Source organism: Alnus glutinosa, chromosome 9 (genome assembly GCF_958979055.1).
Source record: "Alnus glutinosa chromosome 9, dhAlnGlut1.1, whole genome shotgun sequence".
Classification (NCBI taxonomy): domain Eukaryota; kingdom Viridiplantae; phylum Streptophyta; class Magnoliopsida; order Fagales; family Betulaceae; genus Alnus; species Alnus glutinosa.
Genome location: NC_084894.1, coordinates 3,907,674 through 3,929,461, shown reverse-complemented (window position 1 = coordinate 3,929,461; position 21,788 = coordinate 3,907,674). Strand labels below are relative to the sequence as shown.

At 37.0% G+C, this 21,788-nt stretch overlaps 2 protein-coding genes across 5 annotated transcripts; one reads left to right on the top strand and one right to left on the bottom strand.

Annotated features, from left to right (window-relative positions):
- Positions 1–654: 654 nt before the first annotated feature.
- Positions 655–5,308, top strand: LOC133878256 (uncharacterized). Of its 4 annotated transcripts, none has more exons than XM_062316786.1 (14): positions 655–897; positions 1,000–1,097; positions 2,070–2,152; positions 2,351–2,477; positions 2,582–2,645; positions 2,802–2,899; positions 3,002–3,086; positions 3,351–3,474; positions 3,896–3,997; positions 4,192–4,256; positions 4,464–4,545; positions 4,626–4,694; positions 4,911–5,035; positions 5,135–5,308. In XM_062316786.1, the coding sequence occupies exons 1-13, from the start codon at positions 701–703 to the stop codon at positions 4,974–4,976; spliced, it is 1,260 nt and encodes a 419-aa protein (XP_062172770.1). In that variant the 5' UTR covers positions 655–700; the 3' UTR covers positions 4,977–5,035; positions 5,135–5,308. The 4 variants fall into 4 exon arrangements, with proteins under 4 accessions (XP_062172770.1, XP_062172769.1, XP_062172772.1 ...); XM_062316785.1 differs by having other exon boundaries at positions 4,626–4,705; XM_062316788.1 differs by lacking the exon at positions 5,135–5,308 and having other exon boundaries at positions 4,448–4,545; positions 4,911–4,979.
- An 849-nt stretch (positions 5,309–6,157) lies between these two features.
- Positions 6,158–21,641, bottom strand: LOC133877367 (signaling mucin MSB2). Its single transcript, XM_062315641.1, has 11 exons — positions 18,769–21,641; positions 18,343–18,582; positions 17,589–17,718; positions 14,820–14,972; positions 14,471–14,715; positions 14,291–14,360; positions 13,989–14,195; positions 12,343–12,578; positions 9,419–9,497; positions 9,179–9,316; positions 6,158–6,915 (listed from the first exon to the last, which is right to left on the bottom strand). Exons 1-11 carry the CDS (start codon positions 21,306–21,308, stop codon positions 6,712–6,714), a joined length of 4,242 nt encoding a protein of 1,413 aa, XP_062171625.1. The 5' UTR covers positions 21,309–21,641; the 3' UTR covers positions 6,158–6,711.
- Positions 21,642–21,788: the final 147 nt, after the last annotated feature.

Here is a 21,788-nt window from a genome sequence, read left to right as displayed (position 1 = left end):
TATTTTTTTTTTTTTTTTTTTAATATATATATATATATATATATATATATATATATATATATATATAATAGTATAGCAAAACAATGTCATTTTGATATAGAGTTTCATACTAAAACACTAAAGCATGTTAAAAATAGTCCAAAAACCTCTAAAATAAGCCCCAAAAAGAATCTTAGAATAGACTCAAAACACAAAAATATGTTAAAAGGCTTATACTTGACAGACAGTTACCGCACTGTAGTTTGGACATAAATAACCGTTAACTGACAGTAGGACGGATGGTAACTGCTCGCTTATAATGGGCAGTATCGTCACTCAAAATTGCTAATCGCTTAAGGCAATGTGGTTAACGGTTAGCGGTTAGAAGTAATAACCGCTAACCACCATTGCTTGTACAATCTTAGGTTTTGTCATATAGTCAAGTATAATGTTAAAAACTACGCATTTATTCCGTAACTATTTAGAATGTTAACATCTCGGTCCCAACTAATTACACAAAATTACATTTTTGCCATTTCATTTAACGGCTAAATCTCGGTGAAATTTGAAATTTGTTTCTTTTTTATTTATTTAGGCGCGTATGGCGCCACGTCAGCATCATCGACAAACCGATAGCGAGCCAGATAGATAAGAGTAGTCTCTCTCCACAGAGAGACAGACACAGAGAGAGAGAGAGAGAGCGCGCGAAACAGGTCGGGTCATGGCGGTGCGGGCTCCGTTGCATTTGTTGCCATTGAGGTGTAGCGCTACAAAGGAAGACCAGAGCGAATACAGAGACAAGTCTAGGAACGCGCGCGTTTTAGTGGTGGGAGGAACTGGTCGGGTCGGAGGCTCCACCGCCATCGCGCTCTCCAAGCTCCGCCCTGACATCCACATCATCATTGCCGGTCGCAACAGGTGAACTGTGAACAAAGCATTATCTCACTTCTGCTTGTTTCCCGAGAAAATCTAATTTCTCGAACAGAGATGCTGAATTGTGTGAATTGGGTCCAATGGCAGGGAAAAAGGTGCTTCTATGGTGACTACACTAGGGGGCAACTCTGAGTTTGCCGAGGTCAACATTGACAATGTAAAATCCCTTGAGGCGGCTTTAGAGGGTATGTCCGAGTGGTCGTAATCCATATCAAGCGTAAAACACTTCTAAATTTTTTAACATGGAATCATAGAAGTGTTTGGAACAATTGTTTAAATTCACCATTTTTCATAGGGCTAAGCTTTTGGAACAATTGGAATGTTTAGTTATCTAACTCCATAAAATATCTCCCTGTTATTCAATCACATGCACCATTAAGTTTGACATGGCAAGGATGGTTCATGAAATGTTTGAAATGTTTTTGTATTTTCCTAGGAGCACTATCTGTTTTGGCTTCTCTGCAAATGGTACTAAGCACTTGCTTGCCAATGCCACCCTTGTCTAATTTGCATCATGCGCATAAACGTTTGGGACGAATGATAGCCATTATACTAAGAATTTTCCACATGCTATTTTGTAAAGCATATGTGACTTACTCCGTTCATGCTATTATATCTTTTACTTGAGGTAATATACAGACTTTCCTACATTTTTGCAAATCCTTGAACTAGTGTTCTATGGTATCTTATAAATGGGCTTTACATGACTTCTTACTTCTGCATTATACGCTGTATTATCTAACTTAGGTTACTGATAATCTATTCTTCCGAGGTTATACTAAGATTAGTTCCTCAGTCCTACTTAGCTGTATAAAGATTTTTTTTTGTTCCATAATTATTCCTTATTGGATAATTACCTTATAGGATTGATTGTAATCAGATTTGATTGATGGTAATCAAATATGATTGATTTGATTCAATCCTATAAGGTAATTATCCAATAAGGAATAATTATCATATCTTATATTCTAACACATAAGACACATAGGTCTAGATGGAGTAAATGCTAGAATGTTATCAGCTTGGGATCTTGTTTTGAGGTTTTATCTCATTTTCCTTCTTTGAAAAAAAGAGCAAGTTATAGTTGATACCTTGTAATTACCTCCCTTAAGCCTCTCAGTAGTATTAAAACTCAGACCCTGCCAGTTTCTCAGCAGATGTGGATCTTGTAGTTCATACTGCTGGACCTTTCCAACAGGCAGAAAAGTGCACTGTACTGGAAGCTGCCATACATACCAAGGTGAGGGAAAGGTAACTACTACATTTAAAAACCTAACTTGTTCTGAAGTCTGTTTATTTTGGTTAAGTGGTACCAATTGGGTACATACACAACATGCGCATACTAACAAACACACACATGCATAAAACTTATCTAGGTAAATTTTATGGGGTAATGGATATAGCATTAACTCAGATAATGTTTTCAATCTTTCCTCAGACAGCCTATGTTGATGTTTGTGATGACACAACCTATGCACGGCGTGCTAAATCCTTCAAGAGTAGAGCAGTAGCTGCAAATGTTCCAGCTATAACAACAGGCGGAATTTACCCAGGAGTGAGCAATGGTTATGCCACATTCATTCTTTGTGTGAAAGATGAAAACCTTCTCTTGTATGCTACAGGGGTCCTACATGATAAATACTAACCCTTCCCACCTTTATGATGACAGTGATGGCAGCAGAGCTAGTTCGTGCTTCAAGAAATGAAGGCAAGGCTGAGCCAGAGAGACTACGGTAACCACTCTCCACTACTATTTGACTTGAAATTCAATTATGACATGAAATGCATATTGCTTTTCTTGCATGCTTAACAACCATAGGTTGGGTCCAAAAAGCTCAAACCAATTTTTTCATCTTTATTTGACAATTTACACGCAAATAATGTCTCAGATTCTACTACTACACAGCAGGTAGTGGTGGTGCAGGTCCAACTATATTAGCTACTAGCTTTTTACTTCTTGGAGAAGAAGTGGTTGCATATAATAAAGGTCAGTTCCAACAGCATTCTACAAATAAGCTATTCCTTTTCTCTTTAGATGACTCACCATTTTGCATTTGATTTTAACTATGGTAGTTGACTATTCAATCAGGAGAAGCGGTCAAACTGAAGCCTTATAGTGGAATGCTCAACATTGACTTTGGAAAAGGAATTGGAAAGAGAGATGTTTATCTGTTGTAAGTTCTCTTAGAAACAAAAAGCTTTGAAAGCAGTGATTTTTCATGAATAATTTCCATCAAAGTCCTAGTTTTTGGCCTGAATATATTTAGCAAAGAGGGGTGAGGGGGAAAAGTGTATGGTTTACAGTTAAATGCCGTTTTGATGGAACTGATGGAACTAGTTGCTTTCTGTATAGCTGCTCGATGCAAATACTGAGGCTTCTTTTTCTCCAATCACATTTCTATTCAACAGAATCTTCTTTTCCTCTTTATTCTTCCCAGGAATTTGCCCGAAGTAAGAAGTGCTCATGAGGTCCTTGGAGTACCAACTGTCAGTGCTCGATTTGGAACTGCTCCATTCTTCTGGAATTGGGGAATGGCAGCCATGACAACTCTTCTTCCTGCGGTATGTTCTTACATTACTATGGGTTTCTTTTCTTCTTTTTTGTTTTGTTTTTATTTTTAAGCTGCCCAATTGCTGATACTAGTCTTGATGTCTGATTTTTCATCGAGTATTTATATCAAGGTTGTAAGATCATTGTAAAATAAACATCTTTATACCCAGGTCCTGAGAATTATAGTTAGATAACAAGATAATTTAGTTGCTGTAATTGACTATTAAGTCCTAGAAGTTAATAAGCAGTAAATGATAGATACTCTTTTTTAATATAATAACTTGTACAGTACTGTAAAATTGGTTTCTTTGCGGCATGTGAATGACCCGAACAAGCTACTAAGTACTATGAGACAAATGGCTCACTAATTTGATTAATCACCAGACTACCTTGCTTTGGCTCCATTTAATAAGCCTATGTAATTTGATGCAGGAGTTTTTGAGAGACAGGCGCAAAGTCCAAGAATTAGTTCAACTGTTTGACCCTGTAGTCCGATCAGTTGATAGGATTGCTGGAGAGCGTGTATCAATGAGGGTGAGATACAATTGCTGAGAAAATTATAATGGCTTATACTTTATTATTAGTTTACACTTTTCAATTTCTTTATATTGTAAAAGAAGGTGGTGGATATTCTCTTCCTTTTACTATATTATGTTAAACCATTTATACAAGTTGATCATCACTTATAATTTTCTGCTTTGTTTTGTTTTTCTGGGGTTGGTGATCAGGTTGATTTGGAGTGTTCAGATGGACGCAATGTAGTTGGTATATTCAGTCATAGGAGGCTTTCTGTGTAAGATTTTGTTTTCCAGAGGCTTTTTTTTTTTTTTTTTTTTTTTTTTGTGGTAAAGAAAACCCTGCCTATTCTTGCTGTCATTAATCTTAAATCTCTAAATGCCCTTGCTTTATACAAGATACAATTTTGACAATAAATTCAAAGTAATGTATACTGGAGGGTTTATAATTTCGATATCATAACTATAGGGTTCATCCCTTTCAGATCCGTGGGAACTGCAACAGCTGCATTTGCTTTAGCTATTCTTGAGGGAAGCACACAGCCTGGGGTTTGGTTTCCAGAAGAGGTATGTATAGTAAGTAATTCATTTAGAGATTAAAAACATTACTTTTTTATAGTTAAACCTTTAATGAAATTCTCTTACAGCCAGAAGGAATTGCAATTGAGGCAAGGGAAGTTCTTCTTGAACGTGCAGCACAAGGAACGATCAATTTTGTAATGAACAAGTAAAGAGAAATTCTGATTCAGAAATTTAACTTGCACTTATCTTTTTTCTTTATGGGGGACACATTGACAATTTTTGGTAGTTTGAGGGGACATTGACAATGGGGTGAGAGTTTGAGTAGGGAATGTGTACTCTTCCCTTCTTTATATCATTGTAGTTTTGGATAATAATAATAATTATTATTATTTGTCTTTTTTTCTCATCAGGCCACCATGGATGGTAGAAACAAACCCAAAAGAGCTTGGATTAGGAATATATGTATGAGAGTGTAGGACTCGAACTCAAATTACAGCTCAAATTTCTTTTTCAGCTTCCACAGGATACAGCAGAGGTAGAGGAATTGATGTTGCTGTTGCTTTCTTGTGTCATCCCCATGGGATCAAGTGAATTTTAAATTGCTAATCAGTAAGTTTCCTTTTCTGAATTTCAGGTGCTGGAAGTTGCAGTTTTTTGGGAGCATTGCCCATTTTGCAGTGCAAAAATATGTCGTACCTATTGCTAAAGAAAACTCCTGAGACAATTCTGATATTTTATTCCATGAATTTAGGTTTTAAATATTGAATGGAGTCAGCAATGAGAAGAGTTACAAGGGTTTTTTGCTTTATTTTTGCATTATTATCTTACATCATAAGCTTCACACCGATGGAATTGTTTCTTCTTCTACCTTGTTTAAGATCTGAATGCCTACTTTATTTTAGGGTTTATAATTAGTGTTCGCTTGTCGAGTTCAAATCGTGTCGAAACATGTGTATAATACTATATAAGTCAATACTAATCTAATCCATTAAATTAAATCTGTCAAACCTCTCAACCCTAATTTGCCAATTTCGTGTTAGGTTCGTGTCGGGTTTACGAATCATGTAAAAGATTGACTGTCCTAAATGTCTTGTATCAAGTTCGAGTCGTGTCAATACATGAATATAAAACTAGATAGATCAACTTGAACCTAAATAAATGAGTTAGACCTTTTAACCCACTAATTTTGTGTCGAATTTGTACATCGTGCAAAGATTGCACGTCCTACTTTATTTTTCAACCAAGAAAGAAATAATCTCCAAATAGTTGAGCCTTATACAATTGACGAGTATGCACTTCTTTTGAAATACCAAAAAATAAAACAAAAGATGGATTTCCACTTTGCTTTTACTCAATTTCCTTGGCCAACAAAACAAAAACTTTTCCAAAATATTGAAGGATAAAGTAACGATAATCTGTTCCTTTTGGGACATTCGATAAAACTGAAGGACAATAATGAATAATCTGGGCTTCGACACCACTTCCATCACTATCTACCTTAAACCCTTGGCTTCTTTAGGCAATTAGTAGTTCAAACCAAACATAAACAAACTGAAGGACAAAATGCAATGAAAAAAATCCTTCCAAACTTCCTCTTTTTTTTTTTTTTTTTTTGTGGGTGGTGGTTCTTCATTTCTGGAATAGCAAAATAACATGATAAACAAAAAAACTATACAATCAAAAATCTCTCACTCATGTACAATCGCTGCATCAAACTATATCTCCCTCTTGTACTTGATGAATGTTTAAAAAAAAAAAAACATATAACCAACATATAGGAGCATACCAAAGACTGCCGGACCAATCAGAACATCCATTTCTTAGCACTTGTTAGTTTAGACTCAGCCAGGACTAGCAAACTGCCAAGGCCAATAAGTTTCTTCCTGGAATTGCCACATTTCATCTCTTCTGTGCATGTTACCAAAACATTTATGCAGCTCAAACAGTCAGTCAGATCTCTCTTTCAGACTTGTATAAGAGCGAGCTCTTACCGTCTTTTTCTTCCTTTCCTTCCTTTCCTTTTCTTTCTTTCTCTAAATAAAAGCTCATGAATCCTTCAAACTACCCAAACCTCACTCAAGCTTATGGCCATCCTAATGGCACTATATCTGAAAAAGTGGCTGAAGTAATGACTAGAAGGCATCCAAACATCTGACTAGCCCATTCTCTGACTTGTTGATGAATCTAATCATGCATGTCCACACAAAATTTTCATGAATACCTGTCCCATTGATTGCCTTCTGAACCTCTAGAGGATGAATTACCATATGATCTCCAGACCTCTCTCCATTGTCGCCTAGTGCTGCTTCTTTCATGGGGATAACACTGGGGTTCTGTATGAGTTCTAGATGTGCTGTTTCCGTTGTGCTTCTTTTGGGCATTCCGCATCTCTTCTTCGACATCATACCGTGAACGCTGCAAAAAAAAGTAGTCCCCCAAATAAAAACCAAATTTGATTGTAGAGAGTTTGAAAAATTAATAACAAAATAATAGAGCTTGGTTTAACGATTATTATACAAAGTAAAGGAAGGGCAAACAGTAACAGAAAAGAAAAAAAAGGAACCTAATCATAATATTAGTAACTTCAATCCTGAGATCAGGTGATCAGTTCATTCGTCAAGCAATTAAATCTTCCACTTTACAGGTTCCTTGAGGATGAAAGAGCATCAAGGAGGCCCACATCATTCTACAGAAAGAATACACGTAAACTGATCCAAACCCGTTTAGTATATTAGTTGATTTTCCTTTTATATATCATATACCAGTAAGTGAGATTTATTCAGGTCATGTTATAAATGCCCCAGCTAAACCTATTGATGGTTGAGGGGTAATTTCAGCTTCTGTATCTCGGTTAATTGAGTCTCCAGCTCCTGGTATTATTCCGAGACGTTCCATATATAAGCCTATTCAAATAGGGTTTACTGCCATTGATTCGATGATCCCCATCGGACGTGGTCAGCGAGAATTAATTACTGGGGATGGACAGCCTGGAAAAACAGCAGAAGCCACAGATACGATTCTCAATCAACAAGGGAAAAATTTGATATGTTTTAATGTTGCTATTGGTCAAAAGGCACCATATTCTAAAAGCTTAAATAAATCATCCTCTATCTGTTTCAGGTTCCCCTTCTTCTAACTCCAATAATAGTGATTTGAGAAAAGCATATTGGCTAATGATTGTGAGGCCCAATTCTTGACTGGAGGGGATACCAGAGGCCTCTACCCTACCCTCCTTCTCTATCTATCCAAGGGATGGAAGCGCAGAGGCCTTTGGTTTTCCATGTTGTTGAAGAGTTGAACAATGGTTTTTCGTGTTGTCAAAGAGTTAAGAAAAAGGGTCTGGACCTCCTGCACGAATGATTTGGAAGATCCAAAACAAAAAATAGTGGCATTTGCTAGCAACAAAATAATGAAGACAGTCAATCAATATAGATTAATTCGAAATCTGATTCAAATCCAATATAACACCTGTGGGTCCATTTATATAAGATACATTACGTTTGAACTGGCTCCAACATTATTTTGGTTGGCATAGTTGTATTAACAAAGCATATCTACATTCTAAAATCTTGGCATAACAATGTTAATTGCTAACTTTAATTTGACTAGAACAATCAACAAGCACACACATAATGCGTGCAATGTTTGTGTGCATCTAATAAGAACATAGGCATCAAATTCAAATGTAGAGGCACAAGAAGAGAAATAGTAATGCTCCAATAAATGGGAGTTTAGAGAAGTGAATTCCACCTTTCTTTGACATAAAATATAAAATAGCATGAAGAGGAATGCAAGGTATTGAAAGGGTGGGACAGTAGCATCCCACTCGAGCAAATAAGTGATGACTGAAATAGTCTGCAACTTTTGAAAAGGCTGAAAGGCTATCATATGCTTGTTAATAAGACTAGGCAACCCCAGGTGATTCCCTGCTAGTTGGTTAGCACCTACTCAGTAGTCCAGTGTATATATCATCATCATGTTCCACATAATAAGCACTGCTCTCATAATACCAATTCCGGAGCAATTTGTGGCATGTGCACACACACATATATGACTACTGCAGTGTGTATTAAAAAATGAAGACAACCAGATAATTTTTTTTATATGTAATAGAAGACAACCAGATAATAAGAAAGTAAGTTCTAACAACATGAAATTCTCAGAAAATATCAAGGTTTAGCTTCTATATAAATTTCTAGTCCTGTTCGAAGTATTGTTCCTAAACACCATTTACTTTTCGATAAGGTTCTTTTGATTAGTACTTTTCGATAAGGTTCTTATAAGGGCATTACTTCTCCTCTGAGTTATCATGTTTTTTTTTTTTTTTGTCCTTAACTATTTATTTCTAATTTACATTCAGCTTTATTTTTTATTTTCGCACCCCCAAATGGCCGGAGATAGAATTTCATTTATCATCCAAGTGAGAGCAACTTTGTATTTAGTGCCAAGAAAAGCATCTCAGGTTGTGTGCCCAATTGAGCAAGCCAACTAATACAACATCCCTGCCAAGTGCAAAGTCACATTTGGGATTGACTTAACAACATTTTCTAAGTAGTAGTTAAACATTTCATAACAGGATATTCTATGCAAGAAAAAACAAGGAAAGAGGCGTCAAACTATTCAAACTTTAGCCAAGGAAAGATAAATAGACTGCATAATGATAATATGCATACCACACCTTGATAGGGTCTGAAAGTACTGCATATGCCTCTCCAATCATTTTAAAGAGTTTGTCAGCATCCTTGTGAACTTCTTCTGCTATCTCCTTCCACAGCTTGTCATCACCATTGTCACTTCTTGCCAGGGATTGACCAGCCTACATGGAGAAAGGACTGGTTTAAAATGTTAAATAACAGTAAGCACATAAATAAATCAGCACCTTTTTTTCACAAGTAAATGAATCAACACATTTTGAAACCTTATCAGGATGGTGTCTAAGTGCAGCTTTCCTATAGGCCTTCTTAATTTCAGATGCCGAAACAGATGGCTCGATTCCCCTGCAGTCATAATTTTAATTAGCACACGATCTTAAAAGCTTAAGATTAACGACCTTACTCAGAAGTGATTGTGTTGCTTTAACAGCAACATTTTCCCAAGGAAAAAAAGTAGTACTTTTAAAGAAAAATATAGAACTTTTAGCTATACACTTTTAAAGACAACTTCCCTTATGCCACACATAGAATTACAATTCTGTATATGTCTGTAAATATCAGGTAACAAGCATTGGTCTGTTATCTACCAAAATCTCAAGGTTTAGGGCATCAACAAGGATAAATTCAGGCACACTCATATAAGAATGTTTTCAAAACACACGCTCAGTTATCAAAAAACAAGTGAAAAGCGGCTTTGAAAACAATGTTATGCTCCTATAAAAGAAAAAGGTTGTGCTGGCTAGGCACAACCCAGCCGTTGCAGCGCCATGGTGGGTTCCCTCCCACCTGCAACTAGGCAACCCAACATGGCCATGGCTGGGGAACCGAGCCATAGTGGTGGCTGGATACACTGGGTCACCCAGCTGCGGTCGCTGCCCATGACCTAGTTGAGGCCATGGCTTGGTTGCTCAACCACGGCGGTAACCTGCTACCATGGTCAGGTCATAACCCAGCCTCTTTTTTCTTTTTTTTTTTTTAAGAAAAAATTATTTAGAGCCGCGACCATGGTTGGGTTGCAGTTACCTAGCCACCATGACCGGTCATAACCCAGCCTCTTCCTTTCTTTCCTTTTTCTTTTTAGTTTTTTATGGGATGGGTATGATTGTAATTTTTATCATTTTTTTTATTTGACTGAAAAATGCGTGAAGGTCTTAGATTTAAATGATTGTAAACTCAGGTCTAAAATTTGTAAAATTTAAAACTATGGTCTAAAAGTAAAAAATCGAGTAAAGTACAAAAAAAAAAATAATAATAATAATAATCCAGTAAGAGGCTTCCATAATATTTGCACAAGATTTATATATATATATATAAAAAAAATGGATGGATTTAGTAATTAAAGCTCCATAGAAATACTTTTCAAAAATAATTATCCAAGAGTTTTCAGATGCGAATATCACAACACTACTCGATTTTTAAATACTGAAAACACTTTTCAAAACCCAAAACAGAAAACAATTTTCAAAAACTCATCTAAACACGCCCTTATAATAGGAATTGCATGCATAAGAACCACATAGAGCAAAAGAATAATGAAACTGAAACTATGAACAAGTTTCTTGACGAAGATAAATCATATACTTATAATTCTGCACTTGTTTTGTAGATGAAGGAAAAAAACAAACAAAAAAAAAAAGCAAGAAAAATCTGCACTTGTTCAGGTAACTGAAGGCAAAAATCTTTATTAGTGTCCAAATAAGTCTCGCACATTGGGTGACACGAATTTTGCATCCTCAAGTGTTCAATAAGACCAATTTTTTTGGGAAGTGTGTGACATATCATAGATAAAAGAAAGAGAGAAGTCTACATATCCCCTCAAACTACCACCCGATTGACAATGTTCTTCCCAAACTTTAGATTGCAACAATGCCTTCTCCAAACTACCAAAAATTGTCAATGCCCCCCCCCAATGACAAAAATACCCTTAATAATAATAATAAAAGAAGCAATCAACATTTTTTTAAAAAAAAAAACTTGGGGTGGCAGGACCACCCCCCAAGGGGTTGATCGGCCACCCTCGGAACTCATGGGGGTGGTTCAACGACCATCCTTTCTTTTTCTTTTTTAAAAAATAATATTTATTTATTTTTAATTATTATTATTATTTTTAGTTTTTAGTTTTTCTCTTTTTTTTTTCCTGAATTTATAGGGGTATTTTTGTCTAATTGAAAAAAAACTTAGGGTTAATTTTGTCTTTTTCTTTTTCGGGCTTTGGCATTGACAATTTTTGGTAGTTTGGGGGGAGGGGACATTGTCAATTAGGTAGTAATTTGAAGGGGGTACGTGGACTTTTCCCTAAAAGAAATAAAGATAAAAACAAAATCAGTGACCAGCTTACTGAATAAAAGGATACAAGCAATTCCTACATCAAAATGGCTAAATGATTTATATGATGGATTTCATTGAGCCAAATTAATTTTTTTACAAAAAGAAAGAAGTTATTCAGCTTTCCGTGGAGAAGTATTTGGGAAGTTAAGGTCCCCCCGAGAGTGGCGTTCTTTGTGTGGACGGTGGCTTTGGAAAAAATCTTAACTTTGGATAATTTACGAAAGAGAAACATTATTGTGATTGAGTGGTGCTACATGTGTAAGATTTATGGAGAGTCCATAGACCATTTGTTTCTGCATTGTATAGTTGCTATAGAATTGTGGATGATGATACTGCAAATGTTTGGGGTGGAGTGGGTAATGCTACGGTCGGTGAAAGATATGTTGGGGAGTTGAAGGGGGCAAAAGGGCAATCGGACGTTGATACCGATTTGGCGCATGGTTCCATTGTGTTTGATGTGGTGTGTTTGGAGGGAACGAAATACTCGCTGTTTTGAAGATTGTGAGACTGACTTGATGAACTTGAAGAAAATGATGCTACGAACATTGTTTATGTGGAGAGAGAAATTTCAGTTTATGCATGAGTGTTCTTATTTTGAATTTATAGATAGGTGTTCTCTTTTTTATTTGAATTAGGGGTTTCTTGTATACATCCTGTGTACTATGGGTTGCGCCCCTTTGCGTTTCTTGAATATACTTTACTTATAAAAAATAAAAATAAAAAAGGCAAATGTAGTATAGACTACCTTATTGCATTAGACAATGACGGAATAGTTGTCATAATCTCTAGAGAGCAACATATCCATAAGGAAGTGCAACTTAAACAGAACCTGTTGGAATCACATGTAGAAAGAGAAACTTACAGAATAAGGTACATATCCAAGGGGATTTCTTTTCTGGCTTCTTCTTCAATTTCAGAAAGCCGCAGACGAGCTTGTCTCAAATCATTTGCACCACTGATCGATCGATCAGAAGCTCCAGACTGAATGGTCTTCTCCTCTACTTGCTTAATGAGAAGAGATACAAGTCTCTGAATATCTCTAGCTGCTTGTCCGTAATCTCTGATCATCTCATAGAGAGTTGCTCGTCTTGAGATTGCCTGTCAAAGTATTAGCACAATCAAGCACAAATATGACCAATGAGGTTGCTGAACTGAAGACGACATAATTAGGGTTTTTTCTATGAGTGACTCTTTTTTATCTATACTGAGAATTCTGCATATGAAACCAAACAAATAAAGTGCCCACGATCAAAGATACAAAATAAGCAATTTCAAAAAGTATAAACATGCGTACATACACACATAAAGGAGCACAACAATAACAGACTAGAGGGACAAATCAAATTAAATAATAATCAGAAAGCAATATAGGCAAAAACCTCAACTTCACAAGTGTTCCTAAAGTGCCATCTTCCAGAGGACTTGGTCAGAAATCCAATTTCTAACATCAGTGCAGGCAACTTACACCACTACCAAAATTGGGTACCAACTATTTAAACCCAAGCTGAGCAGCAAGCAATGCTGCTTTAGAAGGTTCAGTTACACAAGCCAAATTTGTGAAACAAAAACACAAATAGCAGACATTATTTTCACAAGAAGATGACAGACAATGTCATCTGTTTCACTAATCCATCTCATGGTGCCCAAAATGTAGGAAAATTCCAAGTACCTGGATTCCATTGTGCCAGCAAACAAAACATTAGGGATGACAATGGAGAAGGGCATGACGGGGATTCCATTCCGGGTCCCCGTACCTGCCAAGTTTAACTATACCCCCATTCCAACTTTTGGGACTAAAGGAATCTAACATCATGCTATCAGAGTCTGATTTGTCTAGAAGGTCTTGGGTTTGAATCCTAGGAATCCCACCTCTTTAAATTTCTGTTATAGTGTATCTTTCTGTTCCAATTCGGGATCCACATGCAGTTTCGGACCTGTATGTGGTGGGATGTAACTACTAGTGTGTGCATGATATACATGATTAGTCCACTTCCTTAAAGCTTAAACTTTTGAGATTAGCGGTTTCTAAGACTACGACTAGAGGAAACCCAAACGGTTGCATCTATTCTCACTCAACCCCATCTAGATAGCCCAAAAAAATTCAACAACTAGATGTGCTTTCCATGGCATTTAGATGACCTCATTTGCTTTCCGCATACATGTTCTATTGGGTCTTCACAATTTAAATACAAGAGACCCAGTTTTGTTCTTTTTTAGCTCTTCCTACTACAAACGCATCCAAAAATTAAATGATTCTAATTGTTTGAAATAGCAGTAAAAGATCATTTGCTGTCCTCAAAACTAAAGGAATTCCGTAAAAGACCCAGCTATATTTTCTTTTTGGTAATTATGTTGATGCTTCCGAGTTGATTACAGACTTCTGAATTAAAACCGTGAAGATATTACCATGTACTGAGTTTAATCTCCACCGGATGTCAGCCCTCAAAACTTCTTCCTCAACAATTTTATATCTAAGACCTAAAAGATAGTATTGGTTCAGAGGAAAACCTTAAGATAATTTCCATCAAGAGCTATAGCCAGGCTGCAATCTGCAATAGCATCTGTAATCTGGCTTAATGCTTTGTATGCAGCAGCGCGATTGCAGAAACAAACAGACGCAAAAGGACGTGACTCCACATTGTATGACAAAGCAGCACTATAATGTTCAACTGCTTCTGCATGCCGTCCTGCCTGAAATGCTTCATTTCCTGCAGCCTGTTTTGAGAACAACAGAAAATCAATACAGACAAAACTCTATTCATTTTAAGCACAAAAACTGCACTAATTGCAAATAATTTTTTAAAGCATACCTTATGACGCAAGAGCTCACGTACAGTGCCAGCTAGGGGTATTAATGATTCCAGAGCCTTGCTTCCACTCCTGAAAGTTCTAGTACACATTAGGAACTTTATGTGGCAAAAACATACCTTCATTGCAATAAAACATGTAAAAGGAGGGGGAGCTTTCACATTGCGAGGATTATAAATTACCTATTTGTGATAGATACTTTGACCTCTTGCTCCTCAAGGAAAGCAAGACCCTCATCAAACCTTCCCAAATGGAAGTAGGCTTTAAAAATCAGGCGGCATCGCCAAAGTTTGAAGTAAAATTTGTTCAAGAATTCAGAACCATGCAGACTTATTTCCTGGCCATCAGCATCCACTGGGGGAGAGTTCTTTTCAGCAGAACCAAGGGTCTGCTTACACAGCTGAATCACCTCATCATACCTCCGGAGCTACCAAATGATACAGAAGTTAACACAAAACCGACAACAGACGTCTGATAGATTTCATTTTTCTCAAAGTAAAATTTTGCAGTATCATAAAAATAGCTACAAACCATGAAAAGAGCCTCTGCTTTCATTTCAAGTAACTTTTCTGAGTACGAGCTTATCATCAAGGCCTCAGCAATTACTTCCAAAGCAGTCTCTGTATCACTAGACATGACACTTTTCAAAAGTTCAGTAGAGCGGTTCATGCCTTCTAACACTTTCTGCCAGACAGTAAAAGACAAATTAGTTTGGATACCAGATATCCAATTCATCATGAAGAAAGTGAAAGCCAAATAGTACATACAATCAGAAATTTGGACGGCATTTTGTTATAGTTACATAACTAAAAACGTAACACCCCAATCCCATATTAGGAAGATAAGTAGCTCACATAGAGAGAGTTGGTGGTTTATAAAGATACTCATGAGTGCTAAGTCCCACATTGGTTTCTTACTGGTGAGGCTAGGCTTTATAAGCAATTCTAGGGAAGCTCTAAATTGAATAGTCATTTTGAAGTGATAGTACAGATGTTGCTAGTATTTTCTCTGAGTTGTTACAAAAAATCATTTAAGAGAGAACAATATAATATTAGGCAACAATCTTGTAATTAAATTGCAGTAATATAACAACTAAACATCCAAAATAGCTACGTTATAAAATTTTAGACAGATGAAGAAAGAGAAGCGACAATTTTACATAGTGATATTGTAAAATAATACTCCCTCTGTCTCACAATAGACGGTGTGCTTTCCTTATTGGGCTGTCCCAAAATAGATCAAGGTCCCCAAAATGAAAGCATTTATTAAGTCAACTTCTCATATGACCCTAAAATCTAAAGTCACTATTTTTAAGTTTAAACCTTCTTTCTTAACCCATCCAAGGGCATTTAAAGAGTGTTTGTTTCACTAAAATGCATGCCATTATTAACTTTTACCCATTGTGGGATGGGAGGAGTATATTTTTGAGCTATACAACACGAAAAAATTAATGAATTCCCACCTTCAAATGGTTCATTTGCAAGAACCAATAAGATGTGTTCTAAAAACAAACAGTATCTAACCTTCCATTTCACCCAAAAATTAGAAGAAGCAAAGACAGTTTCTACAAATATTCATTTCTGCTCCCTAAGCTTTTGATGGAGTGCTTTCATTTCCTTCATCAACATACAGGAAACAGCTATGATGGCTGAATTACCTTCATAACATATAAAAACACTTTTTTTTTTCTTTTTCCTTTTTTTGTCTCAAAGATCAACCCTTTAACTTATTGGACAACTGATAGTTTACAATTTAGCAATGCTGATCAAACGAGCAAGGGGGATCAGAAAGTTAAACTCTTCAAAAGAAAAAATGCTAGCTCACTAAATAAGATTTAAGAAAAAAATAAAAATAAACAGCTCAAGTTTGTTTAAAGACCACCAATGAACTATATTATAACTAAAATCTCTTAAAAACTCCAGGCACTGATCAGTTTAATGTCATGGTTAAGTATGGGTGGACACCATGGAACTATTTTATTTTTTATTTTTTATTAATTACTACATAAGTCCTCAATCAACCAAACTCGCCTCCAAACAATGCTTGACAAATGTGCATCTAGACATGTCTAAAAGCAAATGCGAAGCACCTAGGAAAAACCACTGAAGGTGCAGAATTGGTGAACCAAGAAAAATGCTCAACCAAGATGCATAGCCAAAGGATGGATAGCACATATGTTCACAAAATCCTGGAATAGAATGCTCTTAATTACCTGCCCTATTGAGCTTCAAACCTTCCACTACATCTCTAGAACCCATCTCTTCAAGACCCAATTCTCAATTAAACTGAGTGCCTTTCATAATCTACTCGATCAAGGACTACTTCCCTTATAATGACCATTCTGACAACCGAACTCAGGAAGGATGACCTTCCAACCAAACACTAGTAAAATTGGAAAGAACCCTTTGGCAAAATTACACAATAAGAAACCTAACCACTCCATCTCGGCTAGACTACCCCTAGAAAAGGACAGGAAAAAACGACTACATACAGAAGGTTTATCACAGATATCTTTTTTCCTTTCCTCTTCCCAGAGAAAACGAAAATTGCCCCAAGTGTAGGGGAGATCTACAATTACCTTGTACAACCAAGAAAATCTATATGCAGTGAAGTTTCCACCTGCAAAACACAAACTTCAATAGAAAGCAGGCAAACATGAGATTCTGGCTGATATGATTCTCAACTTGAGCTTAACTAAAACAAGGCAATGAGATATGTCCATCTCTACCCCATGCTTCTCCTAATGTAACAATTTCAATTGCAGAGACTTGATAATCCTACTTCAAGTGCTAAAAGTGTCGCACAAGAGCTTTCATCTTAAAGCCACAGCATACCAAGACCCAAGCATGTCTGACATCTTGGATGAAACCAATAAGATGCATCAACCTTGCTTCATCCTTTGCTTCTCCTTGTAGGCTGTTCAGGGTTTAGACTGATTAGGGACTAGGAGTTTCTTGGCATCTTCAAAATCTGAAATGGTCTCTATAGATGAAAGATATAGTTGCATGATTCTTTAGCGAACCATAAAAATAGCCAGAAAGTTAGATATCACCTATTCACCTATGCCTTATACAACCCCACCCCCCGGCGATACACACACACAAATCCCTTCCATGTGTAAGTCAAACTTTTGCCTCATAAAAAGTATTGCATTAAAAGAGTATATAATTATTAGATAGTGGTAAGTAATTATGTTCAATTTGGATGCTATATAAAGTTTTCATATTAACAGACACTGAAAAAATTTAAGATAAATACTATGATATGATCTGATCTATTCCAAATAGTAAGTTACAGTACCTGAGCCTTTTGTAAGCCATCAGATGCTTCTACTGCAATTTTCCTATCCACACAGATGTCACTTCCTGATTGCAGGCACTTCTTGAAATATTTTGATGCATCTTCAACTTCCCCAAGGGCAACGTAACAACTTCAATAAAATTAAATTAAAAATTAAAAATCATGGATTAGGGGATATAGGTGGTGTTTGATAAACCTTTTTAAGAGGTGTTTTTTGTGTTTTGATGTGACATAAAGGTGAAAGGAGTTTTGATTTTTTGTGAGTAGAAAAGATGTTTGTTAATGTTTTGACTTTTTTGGATAGAAAGGAAAAAGGAAAGAGAAAAAAAAGTAAGCAAACAAGCCCATAATCTCCCATCATCGTTAAACAAAATCCAGGCTGAGGATACTCAGAGAATAAATATGCTATCTATTTGCATAACAAATAAGCCTAAAGAAACTAGTTAAACAAAAAAATGTACAAAGAAATCAAGAGGAGTGGTTACTTCCACTCCATATTCACTTTTCGTTTACCAATAGAGAATCTAGTATCAATGTTACTTAAATGGCATATCCAATTCATTTCAGCTGAAACTAATTGATAAGATAATATCAGTTCAATACAACACAAAAAGGGTACTAATATCGCCAAGAATGCAATTAAAGAAATGTTACATATTCTTCACCAGCAAACAAGTTTGTTAGAGATAAACTAGCATATGCAGACAACATAAAGTCACCACAAACTCAAAAAAAAAAAAATCAGAACCCTTACTTTGCAGCTCTAAGTTGCACCTTAAGGAAGTTGGGATCTATTGCAGCAGCCATCACACAGTCTCCTAGTGCATCTCTCATTCTTCCAAGAGACATACGCGTTGCTGCCCGGTTGCTATAGCACAGCATTAAAACCCTGAGACAGCTTTTAGATGTCTCACTCATAGAAACACAGTTCACCCCCTTTGTGTAACAATCCTCAGCTTTAGACAGATCCCCACTCATATAGACCTGGTTTCCCCTGATATATATCATATCCAACAAACAAAATGTTATCTCAAAGCTAGAGGTTTTAATGAGAATATATAACAAGAACATAGCCAACTTACTAAATGCTCCAACTGTAGAGTAAGATATAATGAAAGAGAGAAAATTTTGTGAATTTAAGGACAGAAATGAGAAGAAGATGATTTAAACCGATACTAACCTTTGTCGCCACTTCTCACATGCTTCCTGAGCTGCAACAGTTGCAGCAGACTCTTGCTTGACCTCCTGTCTATTTTCTACCTCAGAATTCGTTTTAACCTTGGATTGAGAAGTAGATAGATCTCCTTTCTGACCCCTCCCAGGAGATGAAGGCAATGAAGTTCCAGAGAATGGAAACCGATTCACAGAGGATGATGCGTATGAAACTTTGGCATTGGGACTGGAATCTTTCATATCATGACCAACTTGTAACAAATTTTTCTTTTTCTGGTGGCGTTTTGAAGCAGATACCTGACTTTGGGCGGCAGAAGAGGCAGCAAAGGTGAATTTAAACCCACTTATCTCTTCTGAACTTGGAGCAACACCAATTTGCGTCCTGCCATCACTATCATGCCTCTCAACGTTTGAGCTTGGAATGGGTTCAGTTTCTCTTGATGTAATAGCACCATCACTATTATAGTCCACCTCCTCAGCTGCAGACTTGAAGCTTTCAGTTTCAGCCCCAGAAACAGACTCTTCCTGGCCTCCAGCACCAACACTTTTATCAAAATGGTATTCAAAACTTCCAACTTTTGCTTGTTGGCATATCGAATCACCTTCATTTATATCCAAGCATCGTGCTGCAATAATCAAATCTTCATCTATAGCATCACTTGAAAGCGCTGCTGCTGAATTAGTTTCTCCAATCAAATCTTCATCTATAGCATCAGTTGAAACCATTGCTGCTGAATTAGTTGCTTCATTGCTATCAAGTCTGAATGACTCATCAGATGTCACAGAATTTTCTCTTGAGTGCCGGTTATCAGCCGGTGCTTCCTGATATGGGGAAATATCCATAGGTGAATAAGATTCAGAAGCCTCTGGGTTCTCTTGGGAACCACTTTCCTTTGAAACAAAATCTTGACCAGGCCACATCTGGACTGGGGTAGGATGTTTCAAGTTTCTAGTCATTTTCTTCAATCTTGTGTCTCTAACTGATTCTCTCTTTGCACTGAATTCCATTTTCCGATTTAAGCCTGAAAATAGGTTAGCTTTTGGTTTTGGTGTTTTAAATTCTACAAAGGGCATCCCAGTACCAACTTGTTTGCTTGTATAGCTAAACTCAGTGTCACTAGATGAGAATGAAGATGAAGATGCAACATTTCCACCCACTTCGGCATCATCTTTTGGTTGGTCTAAAGAAACTTGACTACCACTTGTATCCTTACCCTGCATTCCCACCTGAAAAGTGAATTCTGTGGGCACTGATTTATCAAGATCATGGAATGACATATCACCAAAATGTCCCATTTGCATCTCCTTCACAAATACTCGAGAGGAAGAGGGCCCTGCACCTGATCGATTAAAGTCTCCTGCCCCACTTCCTAATTTCAACTTCTCCATCTTCCTCGACAGCAGGGTTTCTTTTCTTCCACCATACGAATCACCAGTACTTTCACTGCTTCCCAAGACAGTGTTGCCTTTGTCATTGTTCTTAATATTAGCTTCATTCTTTTCAAAACTACTAGTATTTAAAGAATCCTTGACGTTCAGATTCTTCATCTGATCAGAAAGTCTATCTGCTAAGCTTCTAGCACCACCTTTTTTACTACTTCCAAATACAACACTACCACCATCAAACTGACCAGGTTCTTTAATGTAAAATTTATTCTTCAATTCATTTGGGAGTTCTGCTTCCACACTTCTATCAAAGGAACTACCCACATTGTCGCCACGCCCAAACCCAAACTTGGTCGTATCATTCACACTTAAATTGAACCTTCCATCTCTAATTTTCTCGATACGTTCACTATTTCCTGGACCTTCAATGTTCAACTTCCTCATCTCCACAGGAAGCTCCGATGCAATGCTTTCATCAATACTAGAACTCTTCTTGTGCACACTTCCAAATACAAACCCACCACTCCCTGACCCCCCGGATAGACTTGAACTTGGCCTATTACTTGCATTTGGATTAAACACACCATCTTTGACATAGAGAAACTCATTCTCACTCTGAATTTTCAAATTGTTCATTTCCTCAACCACTCCTTTCTCCAAACCTCCACTAGAATCCCATCTCCCCATACTCGTACTAACACCCAAATCGAACCTATTCGCTCCAAACACAAATGCCTCACTTCCACTCTTACCAAACCCAGACCCACTGGAGACCGAAGTCCCGGTTTGGGACGCAGCTGAGTCCGGAACGGAACTCTCTGAAACGGGACGAAACGGATTGAAACCGGGGTCTAACCTGGCGTCCGAGGCCGCCGTTGGCCTCAAATTCTGAGAATTCGATTGCCTCCTCGCCTTCACAAATCTCGGCCTTGAAGAACCGGGCGCCGATCTCACAAACGACGTATTGTAACCGAGATTGGAATTACTTTGATTGGAATTCGAATAATTTGAATACCCAGAAGTTTGATTATTCATTGGCACAGATTTTGAGGGAAACCCAGAAAAACTGAATGAGAGAGGATGAGAAACCTGACCGTTGAGGCTGCTGTTTTGTGGGGTTATGTGTGCCGGAGCTCCAGAGTCTAGCAACGCCGGCGACATGTCAAAGTGGGCGTCATCAAATCGGACGGATGAGGATGCTAGTGTTGCTGGGGCTGTCTGATCATCCAATCCTAACTTGATATTGAATAACAACGTTTACACTTTGAATAAGAAGTGTTTGAAGGTGCGTGTGTATGCGTGTTCGTCCAAGGTCTATACCTATCTTTCTTTGGTTTGAAGGGTGAGAGAAAGAGAGGGACAAAGACAACTCTTTTTGCAAATTCACGGGGTGAAAGATCTTTCTTTCATTCCTCTGTTTTTCATGGGTCAGGTTTTTGATCCTCTCATGGCGTTTTCAAAAAGCTCTTTTTCTGTTTTTGCTTTTGCTTTTGTTTTCCTTTTCTTTTCTTTTCTTTTCTTTTTTTTTTAAAAAAAAAACTTTTTCTTTATTGTTTTATCTCTGTTTTCTTTTAAATAGTTTTTCTCATATAATTTTCTTACTGCAAAAAGCAATAAATATTATTATGGCGAAAATCTTAT